Consider the following 24,897-nt stretch of genomic DNA (forward strand, 5'->3'; position numbering starts at 1 on the left):
AAGATTCTTCTTTTTTTCCTATGTTCTGTATTTTTGTAGGATTTAGTAATACCACAGAACTGGGGTATGAATTAAAAATACTTAGAAGGGTTCAGTAGTTCTGCTCTCAGATCAGTTTTTCTCCTGTGCCATACTTAGGCCATACCTGGTGAACCTTTTGCCCTGTCTGACACGGATCAGTAAGAGACCTGAGGAATCGGTGCAGGAGACGCTGGCTGCAGCAATACCCAAAATCATGGCAGCCTTTGGCAATTTTGCAAATGACAATGAGATTAAGGTACCTTTCTTTACCCTATTAGTGATCCCTGTTAAATCCCAAGGCATGGGGACTTATCAGCATTACCATCCCATGGTGCAGAAAGCAGTGTTACAGCTGCATGCCTGAATTAAGGCAGTAGTTGCCTTTGCTTGATGTGCATGAAGTAATGCTTTGAATAAATGAAAAATACATTTGCTGGCTTAGTTCACTTCTGATGAAAAGTTAAGTAAGGTGTCTTTGTTTTTAGGTTTTGTTGAAGGCTTTCATAGCTAATCTCAAATCCAGTTCCCCCACTATCCGTCGAACAGCAGCAGGATCAGCAGTGAGCATCTGCCAACATTCACGAAGAACACAGTATTTTTATGCCTGGTTATTGAATGTGCTTTTAGGTAAGATTCAGGGCAAAAAAAATAATTGGCTTTATGTGTAAATAACATTACATGTTTTTCCATGTAAGAATATGTATCACTGCATATGTGAAAGATTTTCAGGTAAAGGAAGGATACTTTGACTGAAAACTGCTGATACTTTCTCTATCTGGTGTTAAGTTAGATAAAGGTACTTCTAAAGCTATTTGTCTCTGTCTCTCTGTGCTGCAGTGCTAGTAACTAATATTGAAAAGAAGTAGCTGAGGCTTGGGAAACAGCTTGTTGGAAAATGAGGTCTAAGGATTCTGGGTGAACTTCAGGTGTCTGAAGACTTGCATGGTCCATCAGCTTGGTTGCTAGTGCAGCAGGTCTGAGGTGGAGGGTACCCTGCTGTGCTCTGGGCCATCATCACTTACCCTATGACCTTTCTTAGAGGACCACTACATAGACTCTGTAATAACTTAGAGCAGAAATTGAAGATTTTTAAATTTAAAGTGCCCAATTTTGTATCAGGTATTGCTTCCTTATTTCTTCAGCTGGGAAGTTTGCATGGTCTTCTGGTTGTTATGCAAGTCATAGCATATCAAGAGAGATCTCTGGCTTTCAGTGGAAAGTTGCCTCAGTTTTGTCTTTGACAAGGGGTTCTTTACTATGTAGACTGTCTTGCAGAAGGAGAGATGAGGAAGACCAGCAGATACATAAGGTGTTACCATGTTAGCCTTACTGCTTTCAAGAAGTGTGAAAAATTCAACAGCTACATTGTGACTTTCCTCCCTCTAAAGTGATGTGTGATAATGTCCTTGGCAATGATGCAGAATTCAAACAGAAACGCGAATGGGAGCTCCAGGAATTGATTTTGAATTTTTTTCTCCTCCCTGGATAGAAGGTTGTGTTTCCTTCCATATTACTTTGTAATATGCTTTGGGGTTGGTTGTGATTAGCAGGTAGGTATATGGAAGAAAGTTCCCAAAACAGGGCAAAGTGCAAATATCTTCCATTAGGATCTTCCATCTGTGAGCAAGGGACTTACACTTGGGTATAAGCTGTCAAGTGGAGAGAGGAGGCAGGTGAGAGGAGCAAGAGAGTCTAGATCATTTGATGAAAGCATCAGCTATTAAAAAAAAAAAAAATTTGTGTTTTAGTGGAGTAAAAAGAGGAAACAGGGAAGGTGAGACAAGGTCCTTTGATCATTCTCCCATGCTGCTTAATTGATTCTCAGTTGTATAAAATACATATTTTCAAATGTTTCTACATTTGGAGAACACTCTTAAATTGCTGCTAGGTTTTGGTTGCTCTGTTTTGTTGTTTGTTGGTTTTTTTTTTAAAGAAGCTATTATATGGACTACATAAAATAACATTTGTGTTGGAGCTAGCCACTGTCAGTAAGTTATTTGGCCACTTTTTCTCCCCTCAGGCTTGTTGGTTCCTGTAGAAGATGATCGTCCTACTCTTTTAATTCTGGGTGTTTTACTTACACTAAGGTATCTCATACCTTTATTGCAACAACAAGTAAAAGATACCAGCCTGAAAGGCAGTTTTGGTGTAACTAGGAAAGAAACAGAGATTTCACCTTCACCAGAACAACTTATACAGGTAAAATATGAATAATACCCCTTACCTGAAGAGTACTAATTGGGAGGGAGATAAATAAATAGTGATCTAAATAAATAGATTATTCTGATACTGAACACTCTGACTTCTCAAATTCCTGTTTATCTTGAATGATAATTGGTCCAGTGAGTGGAATTATTGATAAGTAATGACCAGACTCCTACCAAAAAGGCATTTAAGTGGCTACAATTGATTGGCATTTCCCCCTTTGAAGATTGTGGTGAAGATCATATATACCAAGCACGAGTTATTCTTAATTCATTGCTGAAATTTGATGTTGTATAGGATAAGACATGTACTGTGTTCTGTCTTCATAGAGACTTACTGCAGTACTCTGCTGGCTTTCAGGTTTATGAACTGACTCTGCACTACACCCAGCATCAGGACCATAATGTTGTGACTGGAGCTTTAGAATTGCTGCAGCAGCTCTTTCGAACTCCCCCCCCTGAACTGCTCCATGCCCTGACTGCCTGCGGGGGCATTGCTCAGGTCAGTGTATCCAAAGATGAACCTGCCAGCAGGAGCCGCAGCGGGAGCATTGTGGAACTTATAGGTGAGCTCTGCTTCTGGGAGTTGCAGTAAAGGGAAATGAACATACATCATCAGCTCTAGTTCTCAGTGTTAGCTAAAGCATGAGGGTTCAATGAAATGTACAAAGCTGTGCATGGCATTCTTTTTTCCCCAGGTACTGTAGAAGTTCCTTCCCTCCTTTTAAGTGGGTATACATTCATTGATTAATTACAAACTTCAGAGGGTTTTTTTACAGTTTGTGTTGATGATTTTTTTTTTTGTTACACAAAGCAAGTTTAATATGCTGACTTTTTTTTACCTCACAAAATGAATGTTCTTACCAATCATCTGACAACTGTGATTCATAAAAGCGGATCTAATCAGAGTTTGTATTAACTGAGAGCTCCTTGCTGAATACCAAAACCAGCATGAAATTAAAGCATGACTTAAGCTTATCCTTAACTGTTAAAATCAGTTATCAGCTTTCTTGTCTGTGGAGTGCATGCTCTTGAAATTCTCTTTAACTGCTACATACCTGTTTCAAAAGAATCAGTCTCTGATTGGGTTTTTGTAAGGAGTCTGTATTGAACTAATGGGTCAGCCAATATTGCTGCTTCTGGAAGGTAAATTATTATCTGGAAGCAATCATAGCAGGGAAATTTAGAACACATTTTTGAAAGCAAACTACACACAAGTGGCACAGAATATTAAAAGTAATTTGGTGTCAAATGATCAAAAAAACTCAGACTTCAAAAGCAACAAGTTTGCTGTTTCTTCCTGGCTTTGGTTTTTGGTTTTGTGGGTTTTTTGTTTTGCTTTGCTGGTGTTTTTTTTTTTTTTTTTTTTTGTTTTCCACTTGTGGCTATTAGAATTCCTTCATGATTTCATTAGCTCTGTCTTTGCCCTGATGTGTTACTTTCTGTGATTTGCAGCTGGAGGGGGGTCTTCATGCAGCCCTGTTCTTGCAAGAAAGCATAAAGGTGATTATTTTTGAAAACCAATCTTTAATTGCATTCCTTCCTGATTTTTTTGGGGTTGTTTTTTTTCCCCCTCCCCACTTCATTGTCTTGCTGAACTTGGGTCTTCATTCACGATTGCCTGTGTTATCAGCTGAGCTTAATCATTATAAATAGTGAAAAGATTCTGATGCAATTTCTGATATTGCAATCAAGGTATTCTAAAATAATTTAAAGCAATATAATCTTATTTTTACTGTAGTTCACTGTCAAAGTTATGTTGATGATTATGATGCAGTTTTAACTTCTTAAGAGCACATGGAAAAATCATCTCTCTGAACAGGGCATTCTTCTTTTTCATGGTAATACTTAAGCAATAATGTAACTTGCTAAACAGTTAACTTTCCTGGTTTTGTTAGGCCTGTTTTTTTTCTCTGCAATTTACTAATGCATGTGTATGTTTGCATGCTTCAATATGATGGTTTTTTATTTCTTTTTCTGTTCTTGATGATTATTCATTTTTGTCTTGCCTGTGTGGATTTTCTCTCTTCAATAGGTTGTTCATTTAGCAGGATTTTAAAGAATGCATTTGCTCTGAAGTATTCTTTTCCCAGTTTGTGCATGAAAGTACTTAATACTTAGTTGTGTGTTTACACTTTGGTTTAAACCAGTCATATCACTATGACAGAGTCAATCTAGGTACAACTGTGTAACACTTTCATCACCTGAATTAGGTGAGCAAAATGTTGCTACTGCAGTGACACTGTGTGTAGTCACTGCAAGCATTAGTAAGGAAGAGATGGGCAATGCTGAAGAGAAAAACTTCAAGGAAAAGTAGTTTAAAACTAAGTGAGTTTATATAAACTGGAAGCACCATTACAGCTTATACTTTTCCAAATATGTCCTTCAATCTTCATGTGCAAGGACTCTCATTAACCACTCTTTAACCACTGCTTACATTTTGGTATACTCTTAAAGCATACAGATAAGGTTATTTAAGCCTTCTTAAGTAACCTTATCTGTATGATTTAAGACTATACCAAAATGTGAAGAAGGGGTTAAAGCTGAATGAAAGAGTGCTCACAGATGGAGTTATCATTTCTAGTTTAGAAAGGTCATATTGAAAGAATGGGTGTCTGAAAGTAGATACTGCTGCAGCATTCAAAGGTGAGACAGAATGCAACAAATCAGAATAACTACACATATCACATGTAAATAAAAAATAGTAAGTTGTCCTTGAGGATCTTGGTCTTGTTGGTAGCCTTCAGTGTAACTTTGAAGTATTAATAATAGAGTAAATTCCATTAAAGCACTTATTAATATACTAATCTTTCACTTGCTGAGAAAACGTGTATGAGTCATCAGCCTTCATCCTTTTTCAGTACTGTGGTATGAAGATTTTGTGGTCTAAACAATGGCATAAGCAATTTGAAAAAATCCCTTCACAGTTTTGTGCTTTGTACAGGTTTATTTTCAAATTGTGAATTGTTCATTTCCTGTTGCTCTCCATTGTAAAAAGGAGGGAAAATCCAAGCCTATTCCCACTTCCTCCTTGAAGTCATTCTGCAGTCATATAGAGTAGTGGGCAATGGATGGGACTTCTCAAGCTGTAATGCTCCTTTGTGTGTAGGGGTGTGAAGTGAGGCTGATCTACAGAATGCTCTGTTTCACATCTTTGCAATCTTGCTACATCAGATCAACTTCAGTTCTGAGCAGCTGGCCTGCACTGGTTCGTTTATGTTTCAACTTCAGAAGATTATTTGCAAAAAAGGCTGAAAATTCCTTTTGAAATCAAAGCCTATGTTTTGAAAGCAACTTAACTGGATTTTTTTCTTGTCAAATAGAGGAAAAGTATTCTGCTGTGTGTGGTATATACTCATTTAATACATTTAAGCATACAAAACTTAATGTGCCTAAAGACTGTTTTTCAGTGTTCTTATTCTTTCACTTACTTTTAGAGGTGGGCAGCCATGAAAAGCAGAAGATGATCCTGGTTTGTTTCAGTGAAATGGATGTAAATGTGCAAAATAATAGAGAAGAATATATTATATTTTGTGCTTTTTGTTGGGAACTCCTAGCAGGATTTTAGTCATTCATTCATAGGAGTGTGTAGTTCTCAATTACTGTCATTTTACATGGAAGGTATATGGAAATGCCATGTTTACTTTTCTGCCTTACTTACAGTTTTGAGTATCATAAATCATGCTTTTCAGAGGAAGGTGGTACTACAGTGGTACTGCTATGTATGAAAGCAGTGGAGAAAAAGAAATTAATACAAAGGTGTATTAATGCTTTTTTACCCCCAGTTGACTTGAATAAGGTACAAAGGTATTCACCCAGAGTTTTCCAAACATTAGTTTCTTGCATTATGAGTCTACAGTGCAGCTTGGTAGTCTGAGCAAAAGGGTCCTTCTCAGAGCACTTACAGTGAATCTCTGTCTCAGCAAGGGACTTGCAACCTGTAGAAGGATGGGCTTAGCAGCTCCCTCTGCATTCCATGTGCTGTCCCAGGGACAGACTTTGCAGTGCAGTTGTGTCCTTGGTTGCCTTCCAGGCAGTGTGCATCTGCAGGTTCTTTCTCTTTCCACTGCCTGTAATTTAAGTAGATAATGCTCTGTGAATAAGAGAACTCTGTGGTGGTTGGGTTATGTTAGAAGTGGTTCTCAAGTTTCTTATGGCAAAAGCATCTCTGAAGATTTTTTGCCTTAGTAATCCTTAGCTCTCCATGGTTGTCCATGGTTCATCACCCTGTCCCACCTGTGTTGTCTTGTGCTTCTAGTCTGCACTGCTCTTCCCCTGGGCTTTTTCTGTACTGTTATCTTTGGAGTTCTGAGCAGCCTTTGATAATTTTTGCAGCCTTAAGAGGAAGAGATTATTTATTCCATTACTTGTGGTGCATCAATGCTCTTCAGAGTTGAGGGCAGATATCCAGATGCTAGATATCCAGTCCTTAGGAATAGCACATACTTGGTGAAATTAGTGGGATCCTAAATGTAGTCCACAAGAATAAGCTAGAAGTAATAAGGTTGTAGGTTGTTTCCTGAATGGTTGCACTGGTAAATAAAATTGCTTAACTGTTTTCTTGTCACTGCTGCCTGTTTCTTTCCTGATCAATTAGTGAGGGACTGGATGTGCACTTTATTCATTCCTTTCATCTGTTACCCGCCATAGCTATGAAGAATTGTTTGGATAAACTTTTTAAAAAATAGATTTCACATCTGACTTCAGCTGTTCAACATTTCAAACTGGCTATAATTTTTGAAAACTAAAGGTTTTTTTTTGTATCACTTCCCAGGTAAAGTACTTCTTGGTGAAGAAGAAGGTTTGGATGATGATTCTGAAACTCGATCTGATGTCAGCTCTGCATCATTTGCAGGTACCTGTCTTTCTCTTTAGCAGTGCATTAAGTAAACACATTCTGCTATTGCTCTGTGCAAAATGTGTAAGTGATGTGTTATGGTGGTGAGGAAGTGTATGGGCATTCAAAAGACATGGAAAACAAAAAACATTAATACTGTGGAGTGTAAAACTTAAGGAAATTGAGTGCATTCTTTTTTTTAAAGAGTTGGGGTGGAATCTTTATAAGATGCCTGTTTTCCTGGCTATAGTTTAACTGTTTCATTACACACTTTCCTTAGCCTAGTTTAATATGTGGCTTAGCCTGTGTTTTCATGTCGAGAGTGAAACACCAATTCAAGCAGTGGACTGACTGATAAATGCCTGTGTTTTGCAGCTTCTGTGAAGGGTGAGATAACCAGTGAGCTGGCTTCTTCATCAGGAGTGTCAACAGCTGGGTCAGTGGGGAGCTCAGCTGCGGATGCCACAGGCCACGACATCATCACGGAGCAGCCGCGCTCGCAGCACACGCTGCAGTCAGAGCCCGTGGAGCTGCCCAGCTGTGACCTGACAAGTGCAGCTGCTGAAGGGGAGGAGGAGGAGGTGCTCAGTCGAAGCTCCAGCCAGATCAGTGCTGTCCAGTCAGATGCCACCATGGATTTGAATGATGGCACACAGGCTTCCTCACCAATTAGTGATAGCTCTCAGACCACTACAGAAGGTCCAGACTCTGCTGTAACCCCTTCAGACAGCTCTGAAATTGTAAGTGTGCAGCGGGCAGAGGGGGGATCTCCTTCTACTGAGGGGCCCGACATATCTCAGAGCTCTTCCATGGAGGGCCCAGACTTGGACTCATCTCCTTACTCGTCTTCTACCTTTCAATCCTCAGCTAGTAACAGTGGAAAGGTCAGCAGCTCACAGCTCTATTGGAGAGCTTGACCTCCTTTTAACACTTTCACTTCAGCAGTAATGAAAAGCTACAAAGCTGTAATCAGTGTGTTCTCTGGGTAGGTCATGTGAAGGCATTACAGATGTCGCTCGCTGATAGAATGGCAATATCAAAGTCTTGACTTAAATATATTCTCTTAGTAGTATATCCTTAATTTTGTATAGATACATTAATAATTGTTTTGGTGCAGGAGGGTTAATGGAAGTGTTAAAGGGTGAGCAGTTTTTTTGGAATGATAAAGACATATTTTTGGAGCACAATGCTTTACACTGCCTTCTGCCTGTGCTTTTACACCTGGCAACACAACTCTTTTTTTTTTCTTTTTCTTTTTTATTCCATTTTAAGGATTTCTTCTATAATGGGCAAATACTGCATGATTTACAAATGTAGCAGTTACATATCTAATAAACACCTGAAATATGCATACACTATATCTATTTTAAGACATTTGTCTCTCTTGGGCAAGTGTATTGTGAGGTGGTAATAAAAACACAAAAATACAATTACTGGGAACCAGAGGAGAAAATTCAAAAGGGGAAAAAATTTAGAACAAGTTAAGATTTTTTCAAACATATCAAACTTTTGGTTCTCATTTTCTGATAGTAATTTGGAAGAGTAATAGTCTCTTAGCACTATAAAAAATAGTAAATTTATAATCATGCTAAGAAAATACTTCTGCAAGTGTGAGAATTCAAGAACTAAAGGAGTGATGATAATTGCTCTCTGAATTAAATGAAGGCAGTGCAGAGGCCAAAGTGAGCAGGCATTTATTGACAAGATGTGTTTATTGGCACAATGTGTTTATGCAAATTCTTGTCACTTGGCATACTGTTTACAAGCAGTAATTATGTGTAAAATTATCCATTCATAATTGAGACTAAGTGGTTGTCCAAATTACTGACACACAAGCTTTTTAATGAACAATTTCCAGGTGCTTTTAAAGACAGGAAGTAACTGAAGAAGTATCCTGTTTTCTGATAAAATTACTGAAATTGTTCTTTTTACTTTACTGTAATTTATCATTAGGATTAATTTTCATGGTTATTTTTTCATATACCTACTGCCTATATATTGCCTTGGCTCCAACGGTCAAACTCTCTTCCAGATGAGTCCATTTTAGTAGTCTCTGGTTTTGAATGAAGAAATTGAAATACTTTGAGCTTCCTTGTCCTTTCTTGTCCTACACAGTGTGTTCTCAGTTTGATTTCACATATCCAGGACAAGTGAGGTTATGGGGGATTTTAACTGCAAGGGCTAACTTCAGTTTGTGGCAGTAAAGGTGTTGGTTGTGATTTGTAACTGCTGAGAGAGAAACATTTGTGATGAGGGAGCAAGGGGAGCTGCAGGGGAGCAATGGGCTGAGTTTTACTTGGTTCCTATGGAGCCAAGTTCATAGCCCAGCTGAGAGACTCTCAGATGGAACTATGGCCTGCAATAGCCCCAGAGCTGCAGGAGGAGGGGAAGTGCTTTGGGGCTTACATGCAGCTGGACACTAATATTTATCAGGCTCATATTTGCTTTCAGACTATTTTGTAGATTACTAACACTGCATGTTTCAAATTTTATGCTCTGTGAAATTATTTTAAGTCCTGTCCTTGCACTGTGTAGGTTTTGGAGGGTGCTGAAGGACAGTATTCTGGAATGCAAATTGGGCAGCTGCAGGATGAGGAAGATGAAGCTGCAAATATTCTCCAAGATGATTCAGAGTCCTTCAGAAATTCTTCTCTTGGTATGTTGATAAATACAGGGGTGGGCCAGACTGGGGACGCCATTAGACAGGTGTTCAGGTGCATCTGCACTTCAGGGGAGTGAAGACTCATTTAATGGATATGAAAAACAAATAACTAGATGGATATGTGAAATAAGGAATATATTTCAACACTTGTGATCAATTACTTGTTTTGATCACTGCTAATTTGTTTTTCATGTTTGTATAATTAGTGTAATTAAGGTGCTTTTAGTTTGCATCTGAAATGGTATTTCATGAATTGCCTTTTTCTAAAGCTCTTCAGCAGTCTCACCTGCTGAAAACCATGAGCCATAGCAGGCAGCCCTCTGATAGCAGTGTGGATCGATTTACATCCAAAGAGGATGCAGCAGATGCTGGTGAACACGAGAACAAGGTGAGAAGTAATCACAGTGGTCAGATTTAAAGTTCAAAACAATGACATTTAAAAAAATTAAATTACAGTTATGATGAAGTGGTAAATGTGGGAAGCATGTATATATGATGTACCTTGTTATAGGTCGAAATAACTCAGGTTGTGTAGGGAATCGGAGTTACAGCCTGAATTTCATTTAACATAAGGTGAATACATAAGTGTTGATATCTTAAATGCAATCACCAGCAAAGCCTTACTAGAACACCCTGCTGGGAACACAAACCCTTTTTTTCTGTGCATTAGTAGACTAGAGTGATACTTTCTTACTTGTAATATCTTTGTGCTGATTGTTACCTGTGTAGGTAACTTCATGATCTCTCAGAGGTTAGTCTTTGAACCTGGTGCCATTCTAACTACAAATTACTGATTTCCTCTTACGTTTTTTTGACTTTATCTTTGGATCTTGTTGTGAGCTGGGGTGAAAGTTTCATTTGTGGCAGGCAGAATTAGATCAGCTTGGACTATTGGGGAATTCTGAATGTGAAACTACAGAAAACAACTTAGATATAATATGCTTTTCTTACAAAGTTTCCAAAGTTTGATGGCAACAAGTGGTTTAGCATGCTCTTCACATGCAAACAGCAAGTCTAGATAGTTTAGAAAAGTCTACAATAAAATATTTCTGTAATAAAATTGAACCAATTCTGATACAAGCTTCTCCAAAGCATTGCATTTTGAGGCCTTTTGTTGGAATATATATTAAACTACTTATGAATAATATATATTCATTTTGTATTAAACCTTTAGACATTTGAGATGTGCAGTAGTTCTAAATCTTGTGCTAATATATTTTTCAGTTGAAGATTAATTTTTCTCTGTATAAACATTGTGATTTGCCTTCCATAGCCCTCCAGGGTGAAGGGGGACATTGGGCACTACACTGACAGAGACTGTGCTCCTCTGGTGCACTGCGTCAGGCTGCTGTCGGCCTCCTTCCTGCTCACTGGGGACAAAGGAGGTATGCTTCTCTTTGAGCTTCATTGCTTCTCTGCACAAAGTTGGAAATGTGATCACTTTGCTCTGTCTTGGTTTTGATGTCACTTTATTAGAAATATTGGATGTTTTTCTGTGGCAGTCCCTAAGCACCACATTTGCATTTTTTAAAAATACATCCAGAGGTGGGGACTTAACCCCATTCCTGTCGTGGTATATGACTGATTTAAGGTGTTTGTTCATTTTTCCCTTTTCTAAACTCTTACTTGCCCACATGCCCATGTAATGTATTGTTTTTTGAAGGAGGTGAGCTGGAAGTATGTTATGGCTGTATTTGAGTATTTCAAGTATATTTCAAATACAGTTCATTTGAGAAAAGCAAACAGCCCATATATCACTGCTGCCTCTGACAAACTGCAACTGTTTGCTCTGCCTTCATATTTTTGTACAGGCTAAGCTATTTTATTTTATATAATGTTACTAATTAAATTTAAGACAATTTAATTGTTTTAAACCTTTAAATACCTTCCTTTTAACAATTTTTATTTCTTCCCTGCAGCTTTAGTTCCTGATAGAGATGTGAGAGTCAGTGTAAAAGCCTTGGCAGTAAGTTGTGTTGGAGCAGCTGTTGCACTTCACCCTGAGTCTTTCTTCAGCAAACTGTATAAAACACCTCTGGAGGCAATGGGAGAAGAGTATGGTATGTTGCAGTTCAGATATCCCATTTCAATAGTGTGTTTGGGTTTTCAAATAAGTGAGGCAGCATCTGCTCTGAAAACTCCAAACCCAGTTTGGTATTTGTGGACAAATACTGCACAAATTGAATTGAATGTGCTGTGCATGTGATGGGGGATATTTTTTGTAGCAAGATTTAAGTTTCAAGATGACCTTGTCAGCTCTGACAAGTTGAAGCTGTTTTGAAACAATGAGTATGTGGAAGGGGTTGTTTATTTTACAAATGTTTTCTTCTGATTTAATTTAGTCCATCTTACAGACTTTTTTCTAAGTCATTAGGTTCACTTTTACAAATGAACCACAGGGACCTGGAGTGTGCAGCTGATTTGATACATTGACCAAAATGCTTCTTCTGTTTCCCTGGAGCATTTTGTGTACAGTTGAAATAAATCACTAGTGTTTTTATATTGGTGATGGTTGGTTGGAATGGTGGGATTGATCTGTAGATTGCATGCACAGAAAGGGATCTCAGAAGGGGAGAACTATGGTGGGCATGTTTTGGATGTGCTGATGTTGATTGTCCAATAGTTGAGACCTCCACTGTAGCATTTTTATGAATCAATAAAGTCTAATACTAGTATTTTTAAAATAAAGTAGTTGTAACTTATTTTCTTAGAGGAGCAATACGTGTCGGATGTTCTGAACTATATTGACCATGGGGATCCCCAGATTAGAGGAGCTACTGCCATTCTCTGTGGAACAATTGTCAACTCCATTCTAATTAAATCTCGCTTTGATGTGGAAAAATGGCTAATAAATGTCAGAAACTCAACAGGTAACAATTTATTTTATGGGTATCTTTTTGTCTTTTAATGTAAGATTGCAATGTTTAATTGCTCAAAATTGTTTTTTTTCTTTTTTTAGGAAATCTCTTTTCCTTGATAGACTGCATACCTCTGTTACAGAAAACATTGAAAGATGAGTCCTCTGTTACATGCAAACTGGCTTGTACAGCTGTGAGGGTAAGCAGTAGGAATTTATTTGCACCACACAGATCACAGGGTTGTGATTCATTACTGGGATGCTGCTATGTGCAGATGTCTAAACATCCAGCATAAAATGATTTCTTCCTGAAGAATTTTATTGGTGCTGAAAATAAAATTATGTGTTTAGATCATGTAGCATTGTAATCTAATCATGATGTTTCTCATGAGAAATGTACTGCTATGAACTTAAATGTTACATTAACAACAGTAGGGTGAGTGCATTAGATAGAAGGGCTATCTAGGCTAAACAGGGGAGTGTGAACATGTAACACCTGGTTGTAGCCTGTGTTTGGAGAATAAAAATTAAATGTGAGAAATAACAAGTAAAATAGTGATTATTTTCTGAAACTGTAATTTTTAAAAGTGGAAAAGTGTCAGGAAAGCAAGTGGTTAAAATTGGGTGAAAGATCCCTCAGGCAATTGTTAAAATGGAGATGTCAGCTAAATTGGTGAGTGGAATTTAGAGGATATGAATTTTATTTCTTGATTAAAATCTGTGGAAGGTGTTTGGTGAAAAAGCAGAGGGGTGAAGGAGTGAGCTTTCTTTGAGAGTTTTTCCAATAAAGTAGAACACAGACAAATCAGAGACTTAAGGACCTGTGAGGCAAAGCATAAATTTTAGTAAAATGTGGATAGTTTGTGTGGGCATTATGGTTTTAGATGCAAAGAAGAGAGGCTTGTGATACAACTGAGGGAAGGAAATCCAGGTAAATGAGGCTGTCTTTTTAACCTTCTGTTCAGCAATCTTCATGTTTGTGTGTAGCAGTTTCATGTGTGAGCACATTTGTGATAATGGCTTTTTAGAAGACCACCAAAATTGTTCAGTTCAGGCAACTTAATACTAGTCCAGTTTGGTTCTTGCTTTTTCTCAGTATATTATGTGATCTGACTTTACACATTTTAGCAGAAATGTTCTAAGCCTTTTGGGTTGTTAATCCTCAAACAAGAAAGTACATTTGGTGTAGTGAAATAAGACATGGAAGTGTGGAGTTCTGTAACTTTTTCTAAAGGTCACACATTGTGCCTATAGTTGAACATTCACATATGGATGTATGACTTTTTCAAAAACTTTGGAAACCAGAACCAGGTGTCTAAAAGTACCCTGTGGAAATTAGGAGACTGTTTTTGAACAGTTGAGAATATAATGCTTGTGGTGCTGAGCCCTCCTTTAGAGGATTGCCCTCTGATCTGTATGGCCTGCATTCCTCTCTAGAGGTTAATTTCAGGAGCAGATTTTAGCAGTTCACATGGAGATGGTCTTCTGGCCTTGCATGGTACCTAGCTCTGATGCTTATCCTAGATCTTATGCAATAACTTCTTTTAGTATTCTAAAGAAAACAGGTGTTTTTTTGATGACTTTTGTTCTGCTTTTCAGAGAACCTCTTCTGTAATATAATTGAAAGTTGTTTTTTTCTTCTCAGCATTGCATCATGAGCTTATGCAGTAGCAGTTACAGTGAGCTAGGTTTGCAATTGATTGTTGACCTCCTTGCTCTGAAGAACAGCTCATATTGGCTTGTAAGGACAGAACTTCTGGAAACACTTGCAGAGGTGGATTTTCGGTGAGTGTTCCTATTTTTCCATGGGTGTGGGAGCTGAAGGGCAGAGAAGTACAGGAAATTGTAGCTGTAATGGCACAATTTCTTCTGAAGCATTAATGAGTTTCATAAAACGAATTCAGATCAGTCAATCCTGTATGAATTCCTCTGTCAAGTTACCACTGACTGCACAATCAAGCCCAATCCTAGTAACACTGTATTGAAGTTTATTGTTCATTAGTCTGTTGTATCAAGTCTTCTGTAAATGTGTGATCAGAGAGGGACCAACATCATTTGGGATCTAACTTAGTTTTTCCATCCAGTTTTGTGTGTTTTTAAAGAGAAAGTCCCTGACATGTGCTCTGTTGTCAGCTCTCTGTAGTCACTCAGTTTCTTTTAATACTGAAATAAATGTGACTTGTTCTTTTCCTTACATTCTCTCAATCTCTATTGGTTCTTCCAAGCTGAAAGACAAAAAATGTTTACATGGAAGTTCTTCAAGTTATCCTTAGTCATACAAAAGTGGACTCTGTGAATGGTGGTGTTTGGAATGTGTTACTGTCTTTTCAAAACAGTCTCATGATTCTGTGCATGGGAAAAAATACAATTAAAATCATGGTCTTTAAATAATGGGGTTTTTTTAATGGAAGGACTATTTTTCTTCAGTTACACTAGCCAGATAGTAGGTTAGCAAATAACTTACCTTTTCTAAAGCTTGCAAAAAGTGTTTACTTACATTTTCCCTATAGTGGTTTTTTAAAAAAATAAACAGAAAGAACCTGCAGAGCAGTGAAGGGAAAAATAATACACAATGTTAACTAATGTACTCTAAATTCTGTTTTGTCACAGGTTAGTCAACTTCTTGGAAGGAAAGACTGAGAGCTTGCACAGAGGTATTCATCATTATACTGGTGTAAGTAAATTACTTAATCAGTGTATTGTGTTTCTGGATTAAGGTACCAGTGTAATGTCACTACTTTGTTTTTAAATTCTGTTAACACTGATGGCTGTTGTATTCTTTGTGCAAATAGATTCATGTTCTAAAACTTACTACAATTGGGAATATACTTACTATTGAGATTCAAATATCTTCATTTTCTCTGGTGTGTTTGTGTGTTTTGTGGCTTGTTCTTTTGTAACTTAAAAAAAATTTGACAGTTGTGTAGTTAGAGAATGTGGTTGACAATGTTAAGGTAAAGATGGTCTTGCAGGCTTGTATGACAGATGAAATCTCAGTTGTTAACTCTCCTTTAACAATATGGTCAAATGATGAAAATGGTCAGTGAACTTTATTTACTGTGCTCATTTATTTTCTAGCTATTAAAGCTTCAGGAGAGAGTACTTGAAAATGTTGTAATAAGTCTGCTTGGAGATGAAGATCCAAGAGTGAGACACGTGGCTGCAGCTTCATTAATGAGGTACATGTGACATTTTCATTTATAGGATAAGAAAAAGTAGTTTAGAAAGATATTTGCATATTCATGTGTACCTATAACTAAAAAAATCACTGAGTGTTTTTAATGTACTTATATATATATATGTGCATGTATATATATTTATTCAAAAGAGAGATGGGAAACAAATGCATCTTTATGGTACCTGGAGCATGCATCATTCTGACTGATCAGGTATTTGTACTTGGCTTTCTATTAGCAATCCAATTACATTAAACTGCATTCTGAGGGTATTACATTGTATTACATTCTGAGGGTCACTTTCAGTTTCAACTTCTTCTGGGTATTTTTCTTCATGCTGAAGTGGTTTGTTCAGTATCCTGGCAGTGGCTGATTGACTTAAAATGTCACAGTTCTACAGATTTGTCCCAACTCCCAACCACTGCAGTTTTCATATGGTCATGCACAGTGTATCTTAAAACTTTTGTGCTCACTGATCACAGTGCAGCAGATAATTTTGTTTGCAAAGCAGATGTTGGCTGTAACCTACTACAGTTATAGTTGCTGTACAGATAACTGCACCAAAGGGTAAAGATTAGTTGGTAGTTTATTTACTGGAATTCAAAGACTTACATTTTATGTTTAAAGTAAAGCTGGGAGCATGTAATGCTGAATTCCTGGTATATTTTATTATCAGAGGGGTTTCTTTCCTGTTTTTTTCATACTGTTAATTGCTGCCCATTCCTAATAACAAATAAAGACAACTAAACTTTTAAAGTTCTGACATTTAAAAGTGTTTATATTGCCAAAGCAGCTCAGCAGAGGAGTCATGAACTATTGAATCATAGAGCTTGTGGCTTTTATTAAGGGACTTGATTCTGAAATGGAGTTATTTTATTAGCTGAGTGCTAAGAAGTTGAAGTTTTTTCTATCTTCATGCTGACTTAGGGACAGGAGGTGTGTTAAGATTGGAAAAGACTTAACCTGCCCAAGAAAGCTACTACAATCTTGTAGAAACCCCTTGAAACATCCAGTAAGGACATTCATTAGGAGTATCCTCACTGAGATGATAAAAACATGTGTAAAATAGCTTTTCATTTTACATAAGTTGAAAATACTCTTCAAGAAGACTGGATTTTATTTTATGTTTTGGTGTTACTGCACAGAAATCAGATGGTAAAAAAATATTTTTTTTCAGTAAAAAATGAGTTGTCAGTTGATGCAGGTACTCATAGGGAAAATATCTGGGGAGATCAGGGAACAGCAAGAGAGGAATAATCTATGTAAGTGTTTGTTGTAGTATGTATGAGGAGGTATCTTCATAAAATACTTTTTTTTTTAATTACTGTATGTCTGGAGCAGTTGCTTTGTCCTGACTTGAGCTCCTTGATTGCAATGAAGAGCAGTTATATAAAGATAAATTCAGCTTAATGAATTTAGGTAATAGCTATTTACAATTTGATATGTGTAATGAACATATATAGCTTGCTGAAGTGTATATTAAATGCAATTAAACTGGCTGTTAAATTATATCTGAATAATCATTTTTCTTTTTGACACTTAATTTTCTTTCAGGCTTGTTCCAAAGCTGTTTTATAACTGTGATCAAGGACAGGCTGACCCAGTGGTGGCAGTAGCACGAGACCAAAGCAGTGTCTACCTGAAACTCCTCATGCATGAAACACAGCCCCCATCTCACTTTGCAGTGAGCACTATCACCAGGTGTGTTTCCTGCCTGGCCTTGCTTCCAAAGGAATGGAGACCCAAATTTCACTTTGCAAGGTCTAGGACTGCAGTTAAATCCTGCAAATCTATGTGCTTATGAATTCCTTTTGTAGTCTGTAGGAGCACCTGTAGTAGGTTTAAGCTCCACAGGAACTGACTCATGTTCAGAGAATACGCTGTGAGTTACTGGTGAGTGCTCACACACTGAGAGTCCTTGTTTTGAGATAGTTTCTTCTCTACATCCTCAAGTCACTCTTCTTGCCCATTACATTACAAAACCAGGTCCAGCTTTTCAAGCTAATTGTGTGTATGTTACTGTTCTTCAGGTGTGTTGATCCAGATTTGGAGCTCTCCACATCCTGTTTAATGATTGTAGTTGCAGAAGGCTGTACTGCCTTTATAATTAAAAAATAAATTCTAGTTTTGATAGTGTGATCTTGTTGTATTTTTGCTGCCAGCTGTAGTTTTTCTGTCTTATAGATAGCATGAGTTGTATATATTTGTAGGAGTTGTTGGATTCTAGCAGTTTGTCATAAAAATTTTTAATTATATACCTTTTGGTATATGATCTTGATCTTGTCACTTAAGATACATGCTATAGTATGGAAGCAATAGGACTTTGTGGATCCAGTGTTATTCTGGATAGAAAATAGAGTTTCTACAGCAATAATCCAAACTTTGTGAGCATGCAAAAATGTTGAACCCATTTGAGCAACAGCAAAGACAACAGCAAAGTTAAATTGGTGGTCATTTCTCAAGTATCTAGTTAGAAACAGTTGATCGGTTGGTCTACTATTTCTGTTTGCTAACAAAGAGGCTTAATTTATAAATTAAATAGCATTTAATACAACCCCCAAAATGCAACAATACAAGATGGTATTTAGACTGTTCTTTGGTTTTGTGTGTTACAAACAGTCAGATACACACTAGTAATTTAAACTTAAATATTTAAGTAATAAAATTAATAATTTTTGATTGGGATGGGGGTTTTAAAGTACATGTTTTAGTGAGTATAAATGTTTTTATTTCAGAGCATACAGAGGTTACAATATGCTGCCAAGTCCAACAGATGTCACTATGGAAAACAACCTTTCAAGGGTTATTGCAGCAATTTCCCATGCACTGACAATATCCACTACAAGAGCACTTACGGTGAGGTTTTCTTTTGTATGGGAGTTTTTATACATGAGAGTTTCTTTGTGTTTTCTTGCTATGGTTGCTGACTTTTTCCTATTTTACATGCTTGCTTTTTTTTTTTTTTTTTATGATCTCCTGACTATATTTGTATTTGGGGCTTTTGTACTGTGACAATGGCAGTAGTAATAGATTCAAATCCTACTCTTAAGATATTGTGTTGCTAACTCTTCCCCTGGTGAAACTCATTTGATTCTTGGGGTCTGCTTTTCAGTTTGGCTGCTGTGAAGCTTTGTGTCTTCTCTCCACAACATTTCCAGTGTGCACCTGGAGTGTGGGATGGCACTGTGGGTATGTTCCCTCTTTTGTTAATCGAGCTTCTGGAAGTCACATTCATGAAACAGAAGTGGACTTACTTAGGCATTGAAGCCCTGGTTTAGGTATATGCTGTTAAGCTTATTTTAGCAGTTCAGAATATAGAAGAATATATTCTTTGTACAGAATACAGAAGATTATAACTTCATGTTGTCAGGGTATTGAGTGCCAGCATTTGTCACCTCTGGAACCATGGTGTCTGTCACAGGGATTGGCTGCAGCTGCTCTTATAGAAAGATTGATATAGTCAGCATCTATGAAATGTGATACAGGATAAAAATATTCCATGCTTAAGAACTTTTGAAAGGATGTTTATCTTTGGAATATTATATCTTGTAGTATCTCTTTAAAATTTGAACATTAAAATTTTCATCTTGGTTTCGTGTCTATGTTGAAAAATGGTGGGTCAAGGAAGCTGGTTCATCTTGGCTGCTATAACAGTGTCAGATGCATTTAAATTGTTCTCATTTGGCACACTGAGTGGGAACAGCAAATTGGGTATCTATAATATTTCAGTGTTAATATAGGTAATACATGATAGGCCCAAATTACTTACATTCTGAAGAGTTTCTTCAGATGAAAATGTACAGCTGGTAGCCTAAAAGTTTTGATTTTGCCTCTGATTATTAGTGCTGTGCCATGTGAGCAGTGAAAGTAGCTACTGGAGATGTGCACCTGGAGACCTGTTGGGTTTTTAAATAGATTTAATATAATTTGTGTTGATTTTCTTTGTTGCTGTCATTGTGTCTCTTACTCTGTTCATTTGGGAAATTTTGTCTTACTTTAAAACCAAAACCCAAACACAAAAAAATGAGCATCCCTCAGATGCTTTTCTTGTCAGCAGGCCCTTGCTTCCCTTGCTGGCCCTTTAGAGTGGTGTGCTCTGTATATGTAGAATAAAAAGTGTGGTCTAGTGGTAAGAAATGAAGTAATTCAGGATGTGAGCAGTACTTAGCTGAAAAATAAAATCAGTATATCTTCTCTTCTACCTAGCTTAAAAATGTTGTTTTAAAGATGCATGTAATATTTATAAATGATCCAATGGCATAGCCTTTGCCCTTTCCTCTCATTCCTTCTTCACAAATTTTTGGCCAGTGTTTATAGTAATTTGGACTGTAATTTTATTTTTGTGGAATGATATGGACATTTCTTGTTCTGGATAATAAGAATATAATAACATGGATAGTAACATGAGAATTTTGCCAAAAATTCCTTCCTATCTTAAGTGTTGTTGTTCTTATGATTAACAAGTTACTGGAACTGCTGCATTCCAACTCTGTACAGCTCAACATGGATTAAGTAATGGATTTCTGACTGGATGTGAAATAAATAACAGTTGCCTGTGAAAATACTTTACAAAAACCAAAGGAAGGCACTGTAATTACCTCTGGAGCTTTATCTATACTTAGTGTCACTTTAATTTTCTGAAATTCCTGTTGTGAGAGTAACTATATTAGAAGATTTTAATTATTTCAAATTAAAAAATATTTTGAAAGATTTCCAGATTCCCTTTATTTAGAGATTACGTAAGATCTTCTCCTGAAAGAAACTGAAATATTTAGGTCTTAGAGCTTTGAAGTGATGTGTGTAATTCACAGAGTATTCTGCCAAACATCTTCTGGTGATCTCTGCCTGCCCTTTCTTAAACTTGACTTCCATGGGAAAATCTGATTTTATAATTATTGTCAAGGAAAATACAGAGTGCAGCAGAAAACTACCATAGTGGATAGTGTTCACTCAAAAAATATAGAGGATTTGATGGAAGGCAATTGTTTAATTAATTTCTTGTCACTTAAAAGCTCTGTCTTGTTACATTGCAATACTACAACTGATGTCTCCTGTCCTTAACTTGCATGTGCACAAGACTTAACTGAAGATAGTTCAGGACTGTAGTGGGTAGCAAATAAATACAGAATTCTTCAGTTTATCAGTAGATGTCACTATAGCCTTGATATTTGCTATTAAAAGGAAGGTAATAGCTCTCAAAGAAACCAGAGTATTGTCAGGTCTCTGCTGCAAATTGCTTCTTGAAGTTGTATTTGAGTGTTAAATGTGTATTTCTGTAGCACAGGTTTAATTTCATTAGATTACCCATCTGCTTGACTGTTGGTTTTCTCAAGATTTTCAATTTGCCAAAAGGGGGAAAAAAAGTCATGACATTCCAAAATTAAACTTGCAGTGTTTCCCAGCCAAGTTCTTCAGATGAAGCTCAGAAGGGCTGCACCATTGGTATGGCTGGCTTGGTCCTGTCTCTCCTTTCATCAGCTTGGTTCCCACTGGACCTCTCAGCACATCAGGATGCTTTGATTTTGACTGGAAACTTGCTTGCAGGTAAGGCAGGATAAGAAAAGTAGGATTGTCCTAATATTTTTACCATTAGGATTAGATCAAATCTCACTCTATTTTGATTGTATGCCAGGAAAAACTTGCAAGATAAGCAGAAAAAATAAAGAAGTAACTTGCACCCAGGAGGTTTGACAAGAAACTGCCTCTTTGTAGCTAAGTTGGAAATTTCCTCCAGTTGCCAAAGGGCATGCTTAGTACAAGCTGGGTACAAGAACTCAAATTTTGTTGGTTTTGTTTTAAATTGTGCAGCTACTCCTGGCTTTGAAATTCTGATTGAACTTCTGTTCATATAGAGACAATAACCATAGCTGACTTCAAAATTTTCTGGTGCTTAATTCCGAGTTTTGTCTTCTCTTTCCTGAAATTGCAGCAAGTGCTCCCAAGTGCTTAAAGAATCCTTGGAGTGCTGAAGAAGATGCAAACCAAGGTGCTGCAAAGCAGGAGGAGCCCTGGCCAGCTCTGTCAGATCGAGCTCTGGTCACTTTAGTAGAACAGCTCTTTTCTCATCTGCTGAAGGTCATCAATATTTGTGCACATGTGATGGATGATGTTGCTCCTGGTCCAGCTGTAAAGGTATATATTAAAAATAAAAAAATAAAATTATGTGACTTAAATACTGTTGTGCTCTAGACACATTTTAGACTTGACACAGGTAAGTATCTAATTCCTTGATAATGACTCCACTCTGTGTAGTAAAGCAAGTACCATGAAGAAAATGCATATTTTTCTTCACATAACAGGTTTTTCTTTAGTTCTGCAGTGTTTAAAATATCACCCTAAATTTTGAGTCTTTTATTCCTGCTGACTTCACTTGAAACATTAATTCAGTGAGGAGCAGTGAAGTATTGGATTGCATACTCTGGGAAATGTGTTGACTTTTGGGTTGGTTGGCTGGTGTAATGCACTGAGCTCCTTTTGGGGCTAAAAATAACTTTTATCTTCTGAATATCCTGTAAAATATTTTGACTTTTAAACAGCTTATATGAGATACTTCCAGGTTTGGGGATTTTTGAGATTTTTTTGAGGCATATGCATTTAGAGACTGATTTAGAAATTGTAAGACAGTATTGTTAAGATGAGTAATTTCTTCATATTTTAAAAATGTTTGAATATAATTTTGACACTTCTTTATCTGGACTCAAAAGGAAGTGCAGTCATTAAGCTCTAATTTCATCTCATTGGCTTATGCTGAAGCTGAAAATTTAATCTCATTGGTTTATGCTGAAGTTGAAAATAAAGTGGAGAATATATTAAACTATTTCCTTTTCACACAGGAAATTCATGTCCTGAACCTGAAACATTTCAGTTTAACTGACAGTCAAATGAAGGGGAGTTTAAACAAAAGAAGAATATGCTTGTATTTTTGTAGAAGAAAAAAACCCTATTTGTGCTTGCCAAACTAATAAAGGTTCTTTTAATTCTAGGCAGCATTACCTTCTCTCACAAATCCACCTTCTCTTAGTCCAATTCGGAGAAAGGGGAAGGAGAGGGAGTCTGTGGAACAGGCATCTGTGCCCATGAGTCCTAAGAAGAGTGGTGAAGCAAGTCCAGGTAGGCACTTGACTCCTGTTAACCCTTCTGTCTGCCTGCCCCACACATAACCTGTGTGCTTATGGCAGAGACAGAGGAGATAAAACTGAGGACCTTTCCTGCAGTTTCACTTCAAGAGACAGGCAGGGTACTGCATTGGTGGGAAGGCAGCTGAGGGTGGGGGCTTCTTTACTGTTTTGGTTTTTATTAACTGTAAGCTGAAAGTTACCTGTACTTTTCAGAGCCAAAGCACTGCTGAATCCTTTTCCTCACTTTTTGTGAATCTACTCAGCTACTGACTAAAATAATTTTTGCACATATGTTGCTTAAAAGAAATTTGAAAGTTGCTTTCCAGCTTTTGGCAGGAGTGACTTACTGCTTTTGGAAATGAGATTCTGAATCTTGAAATCTTTTTTTTTCATTAATAATGAATGAAGGAAACATGTGTTAATTCTGTTTTGTAAATTGTACATGCACTTCAGTATTAAGCCCTCTGGGTTAATTTCTCTCACCACAGCAGGCTGGATCATTGGAATGCTCTTCATTTTCCAGTTGTGCATAGTTTGTGTCTGTAGTTTGGAATATACATGTGGATTGAAAAAAACATGCAGATGTAGTAAATTATATTGTGTACATGTCATGAGCAGCCTAGAAAAGGCATATTGTGCTAATCTATGATACTCTTTTAAGCTTCTAGGCAAACTGATGCTACAGGACCTGTTCCAACAAGTAAATCATCTTCAGTAGGAAGCTTTTATCATCTTCCATCATACCTGAAGTTATATGATGTCTTGAAAGCAACCCATGCTAATTACAAGGTACTGCATGATATTGTTTGATTGGACTATAATGGGGTTGGATAATCACTTTATGTCTTTCAAACAGGCTCTGCCTCTGTCAGCTCACTTGTTTACCTGTGCAAACAGTTTATATACACAAAAAAGAATTTAAAGAAAATCACAACTACTACAAATAAAAACAAAAACTGACCAAACAACAACTCGTGATAGGAACTGTCACCCTATGGTTTCTCTGCTGTCATTATTGCTGGTACCAAATGACTCTTTGCTGGCTTGGTGATCCCAAATAAATTCCCTTGTCTGTTCTCTCTGCACTTTATTCAGGATGGGGGAGCTTTTTCCTCATTAGTTCAGGTGACAGAAGATGCATTCCTTAGAGAGTTGGTCATCTGATATGTACAGCCTGCTGTGTTTATCAGAAATGCATCATCCAGCTCCATTGCTTGTCAGTGCCCTAGGCCTTCCTCAAGCAAGAAGATCCCTTTTTTTTTCTTAGTCAGAATGGAGTCCTGCCTTCCAGCAATGCTTAATGCAGTCTAAGCTGTCAGTGAAATTTTATACAAAAGATCATTTTGTGTCAATACCCACTTCTTCCAGTAATTTGTGTCTCCTTGTCAAGGAATGTGGTTTTATTTTCTGGGAACAGGTTACTTTGGATCTCCAGAACACAAATGAGAAGTTTGGATGTTTCTTACGCTCTGCCTTAGATGTCCTCTCTCAAATCTTGGAACTTGCTACTCTTCAGGACATTGGAAAGGTATAAGATTGGTTTGTTTTATGTTCTATAGTTAACTTGTCCAGTATCTGTGGTCCATACTGGGAGAAAGCACATATCACTGATTTCAAATTGCTACTCCTCCAAGGGGCAGTAGTCCTAGAAGTGTTGTGCTTCCACAAAGTTGAATAAAGGGCTAAAGTAGATTCTCCAGGTTAAATTGCTGCTGTTGAAAACTGGAATAATTTTTTGCTTTTTAAATTTCACTTGGGGATTTTTCTTTCCAGCCAAACCGTTTGCCTTCAGTCATTCCCTATATTCATATGTCTAAATATACAAAATGTCAGAAGACCTATTGCCCTCCTTCCTCTCCTGTGTTTTGCTATTTTTTTCTCCTTAACTGTGGTGTTAGACATTGTAGTATTATAGGATTAGGAGGAAAATGTTGACTTCTTATTTCTTTCTTTCTTTAATTCCTTGATTTCCCTTAAATTAATGTAGTTTTACTTAGTACAAAAACCTGTGCTACTGACCAG

At 37.2% G+C, this 24,897-nt stretch overlaps 1 protein-coding gene across 2 annotated transcripts in view; it reads left to right on the forward strand.

Annotated features, from left to right (window-relative positions):
• Window positions 1-24,897, forward strand: part of HTT (huntingtin) — an 81,623-nt gene that overhangs the window by 12,712 nt on the left and 44,014 nt on the right. Inside the window, exons 6-29 of one of the 2 annotated variants that reach the window (XM_071447433.1) lie at window positions 139-277; window positions 507-648; window positions 2,042-2,220; window positions 2,587-2,791; window positions 3,681-3,728; window positions 7,000-7,080; window positions 7,438-7,802; window positions 9,598-9,718; window positions 9,994-10,112; window positions 10,998-11,109; window positions 11,644-11,784; window positions 12,436-12,594; window positions 12,684-12,781; window positions 14,227-14,366; window positions 15,192-15,255; window positions 15,660-15,760; window positions 17,312-17,458; window positions 18,493-18,613; window positions 18,870-18,946; window positions 21,150-21,301; window positions 21,687-21,889; window positions 22,741-22,867; window positions 23,537-23,664; window positions 24,293-24,403. In XM_071447433.1, coding sequence (XP_071303534.1) covers window positions 139-277; window positions 507-648; window positions 2,042-2,220; window positions 2,587-2,791; window positions 3,681-3,728; window positions 7,000-7,080; window positions 7,438-7,802; window positions 9,598-9,718; window positions 9,994-10,112; window positions 10,998-11,109; window positions 11,644-11,784; window positions 12,436-12,594; window positions 12,684-12,781; window positions 14,227-14,366; window positions 15,192-15,255; window positions 15,660-15,760; window positions 17,312-17,458; window positions 18,493-18,613; window positions 18,870-18,946; window positions 21,150-21,301; window positions 21,687-21,889; window positions 22,741-22,867; window positions 23,537-23,664; window positions 24,293-24,403 — 3,280 coding nt within the window. The remainder of the gene's footprint in view (window positions 1-138; window positions 278-506; window positions 649-2,041; window positions 2,221-2,586; window positions 2,792-3,680; window positions 3,729-6,999; window positions 7,081-7,437; window positions 7,803-9,597; window positions 9,719-9,993; window positions 10,113-10,997; window positions 11,110-11,643; window positions 11,785-12,435; window positions 12,595-12,683; window positions 12,782-14,226; window positions 14,367-15,191; window positions 15,256-15,659; window positions 15,761-17,311; window positions 17,459-18,492; window positions 18,614-18,869; window positions 18,947-21,149; window positions 21,302-21,686; window positions 21,890-22,740; window positions 22,868-23,536; window positions 23,665-24,292; window positions 24,404-24,897) is intronic. The other variant, XM_071447434.1, reaches the window with a different exon arrangement.

The sequence above is a fragment of the Agelaius tricolor genome, unplaced genomic scaffold (assembly GCF_023055355.1).
Source record: "Agelaius tricolor isolate 1412-34295 unplaced genomic scaffold, bAgeTri1.0.p SCAF_24, whole genome shotgun sequence".
Lineage (NCBI taxonomy): Eukaryota > Metazoa > Chordata > Aves > Passeriformes > Icteridae > Agelaius > Agelaius tricolor.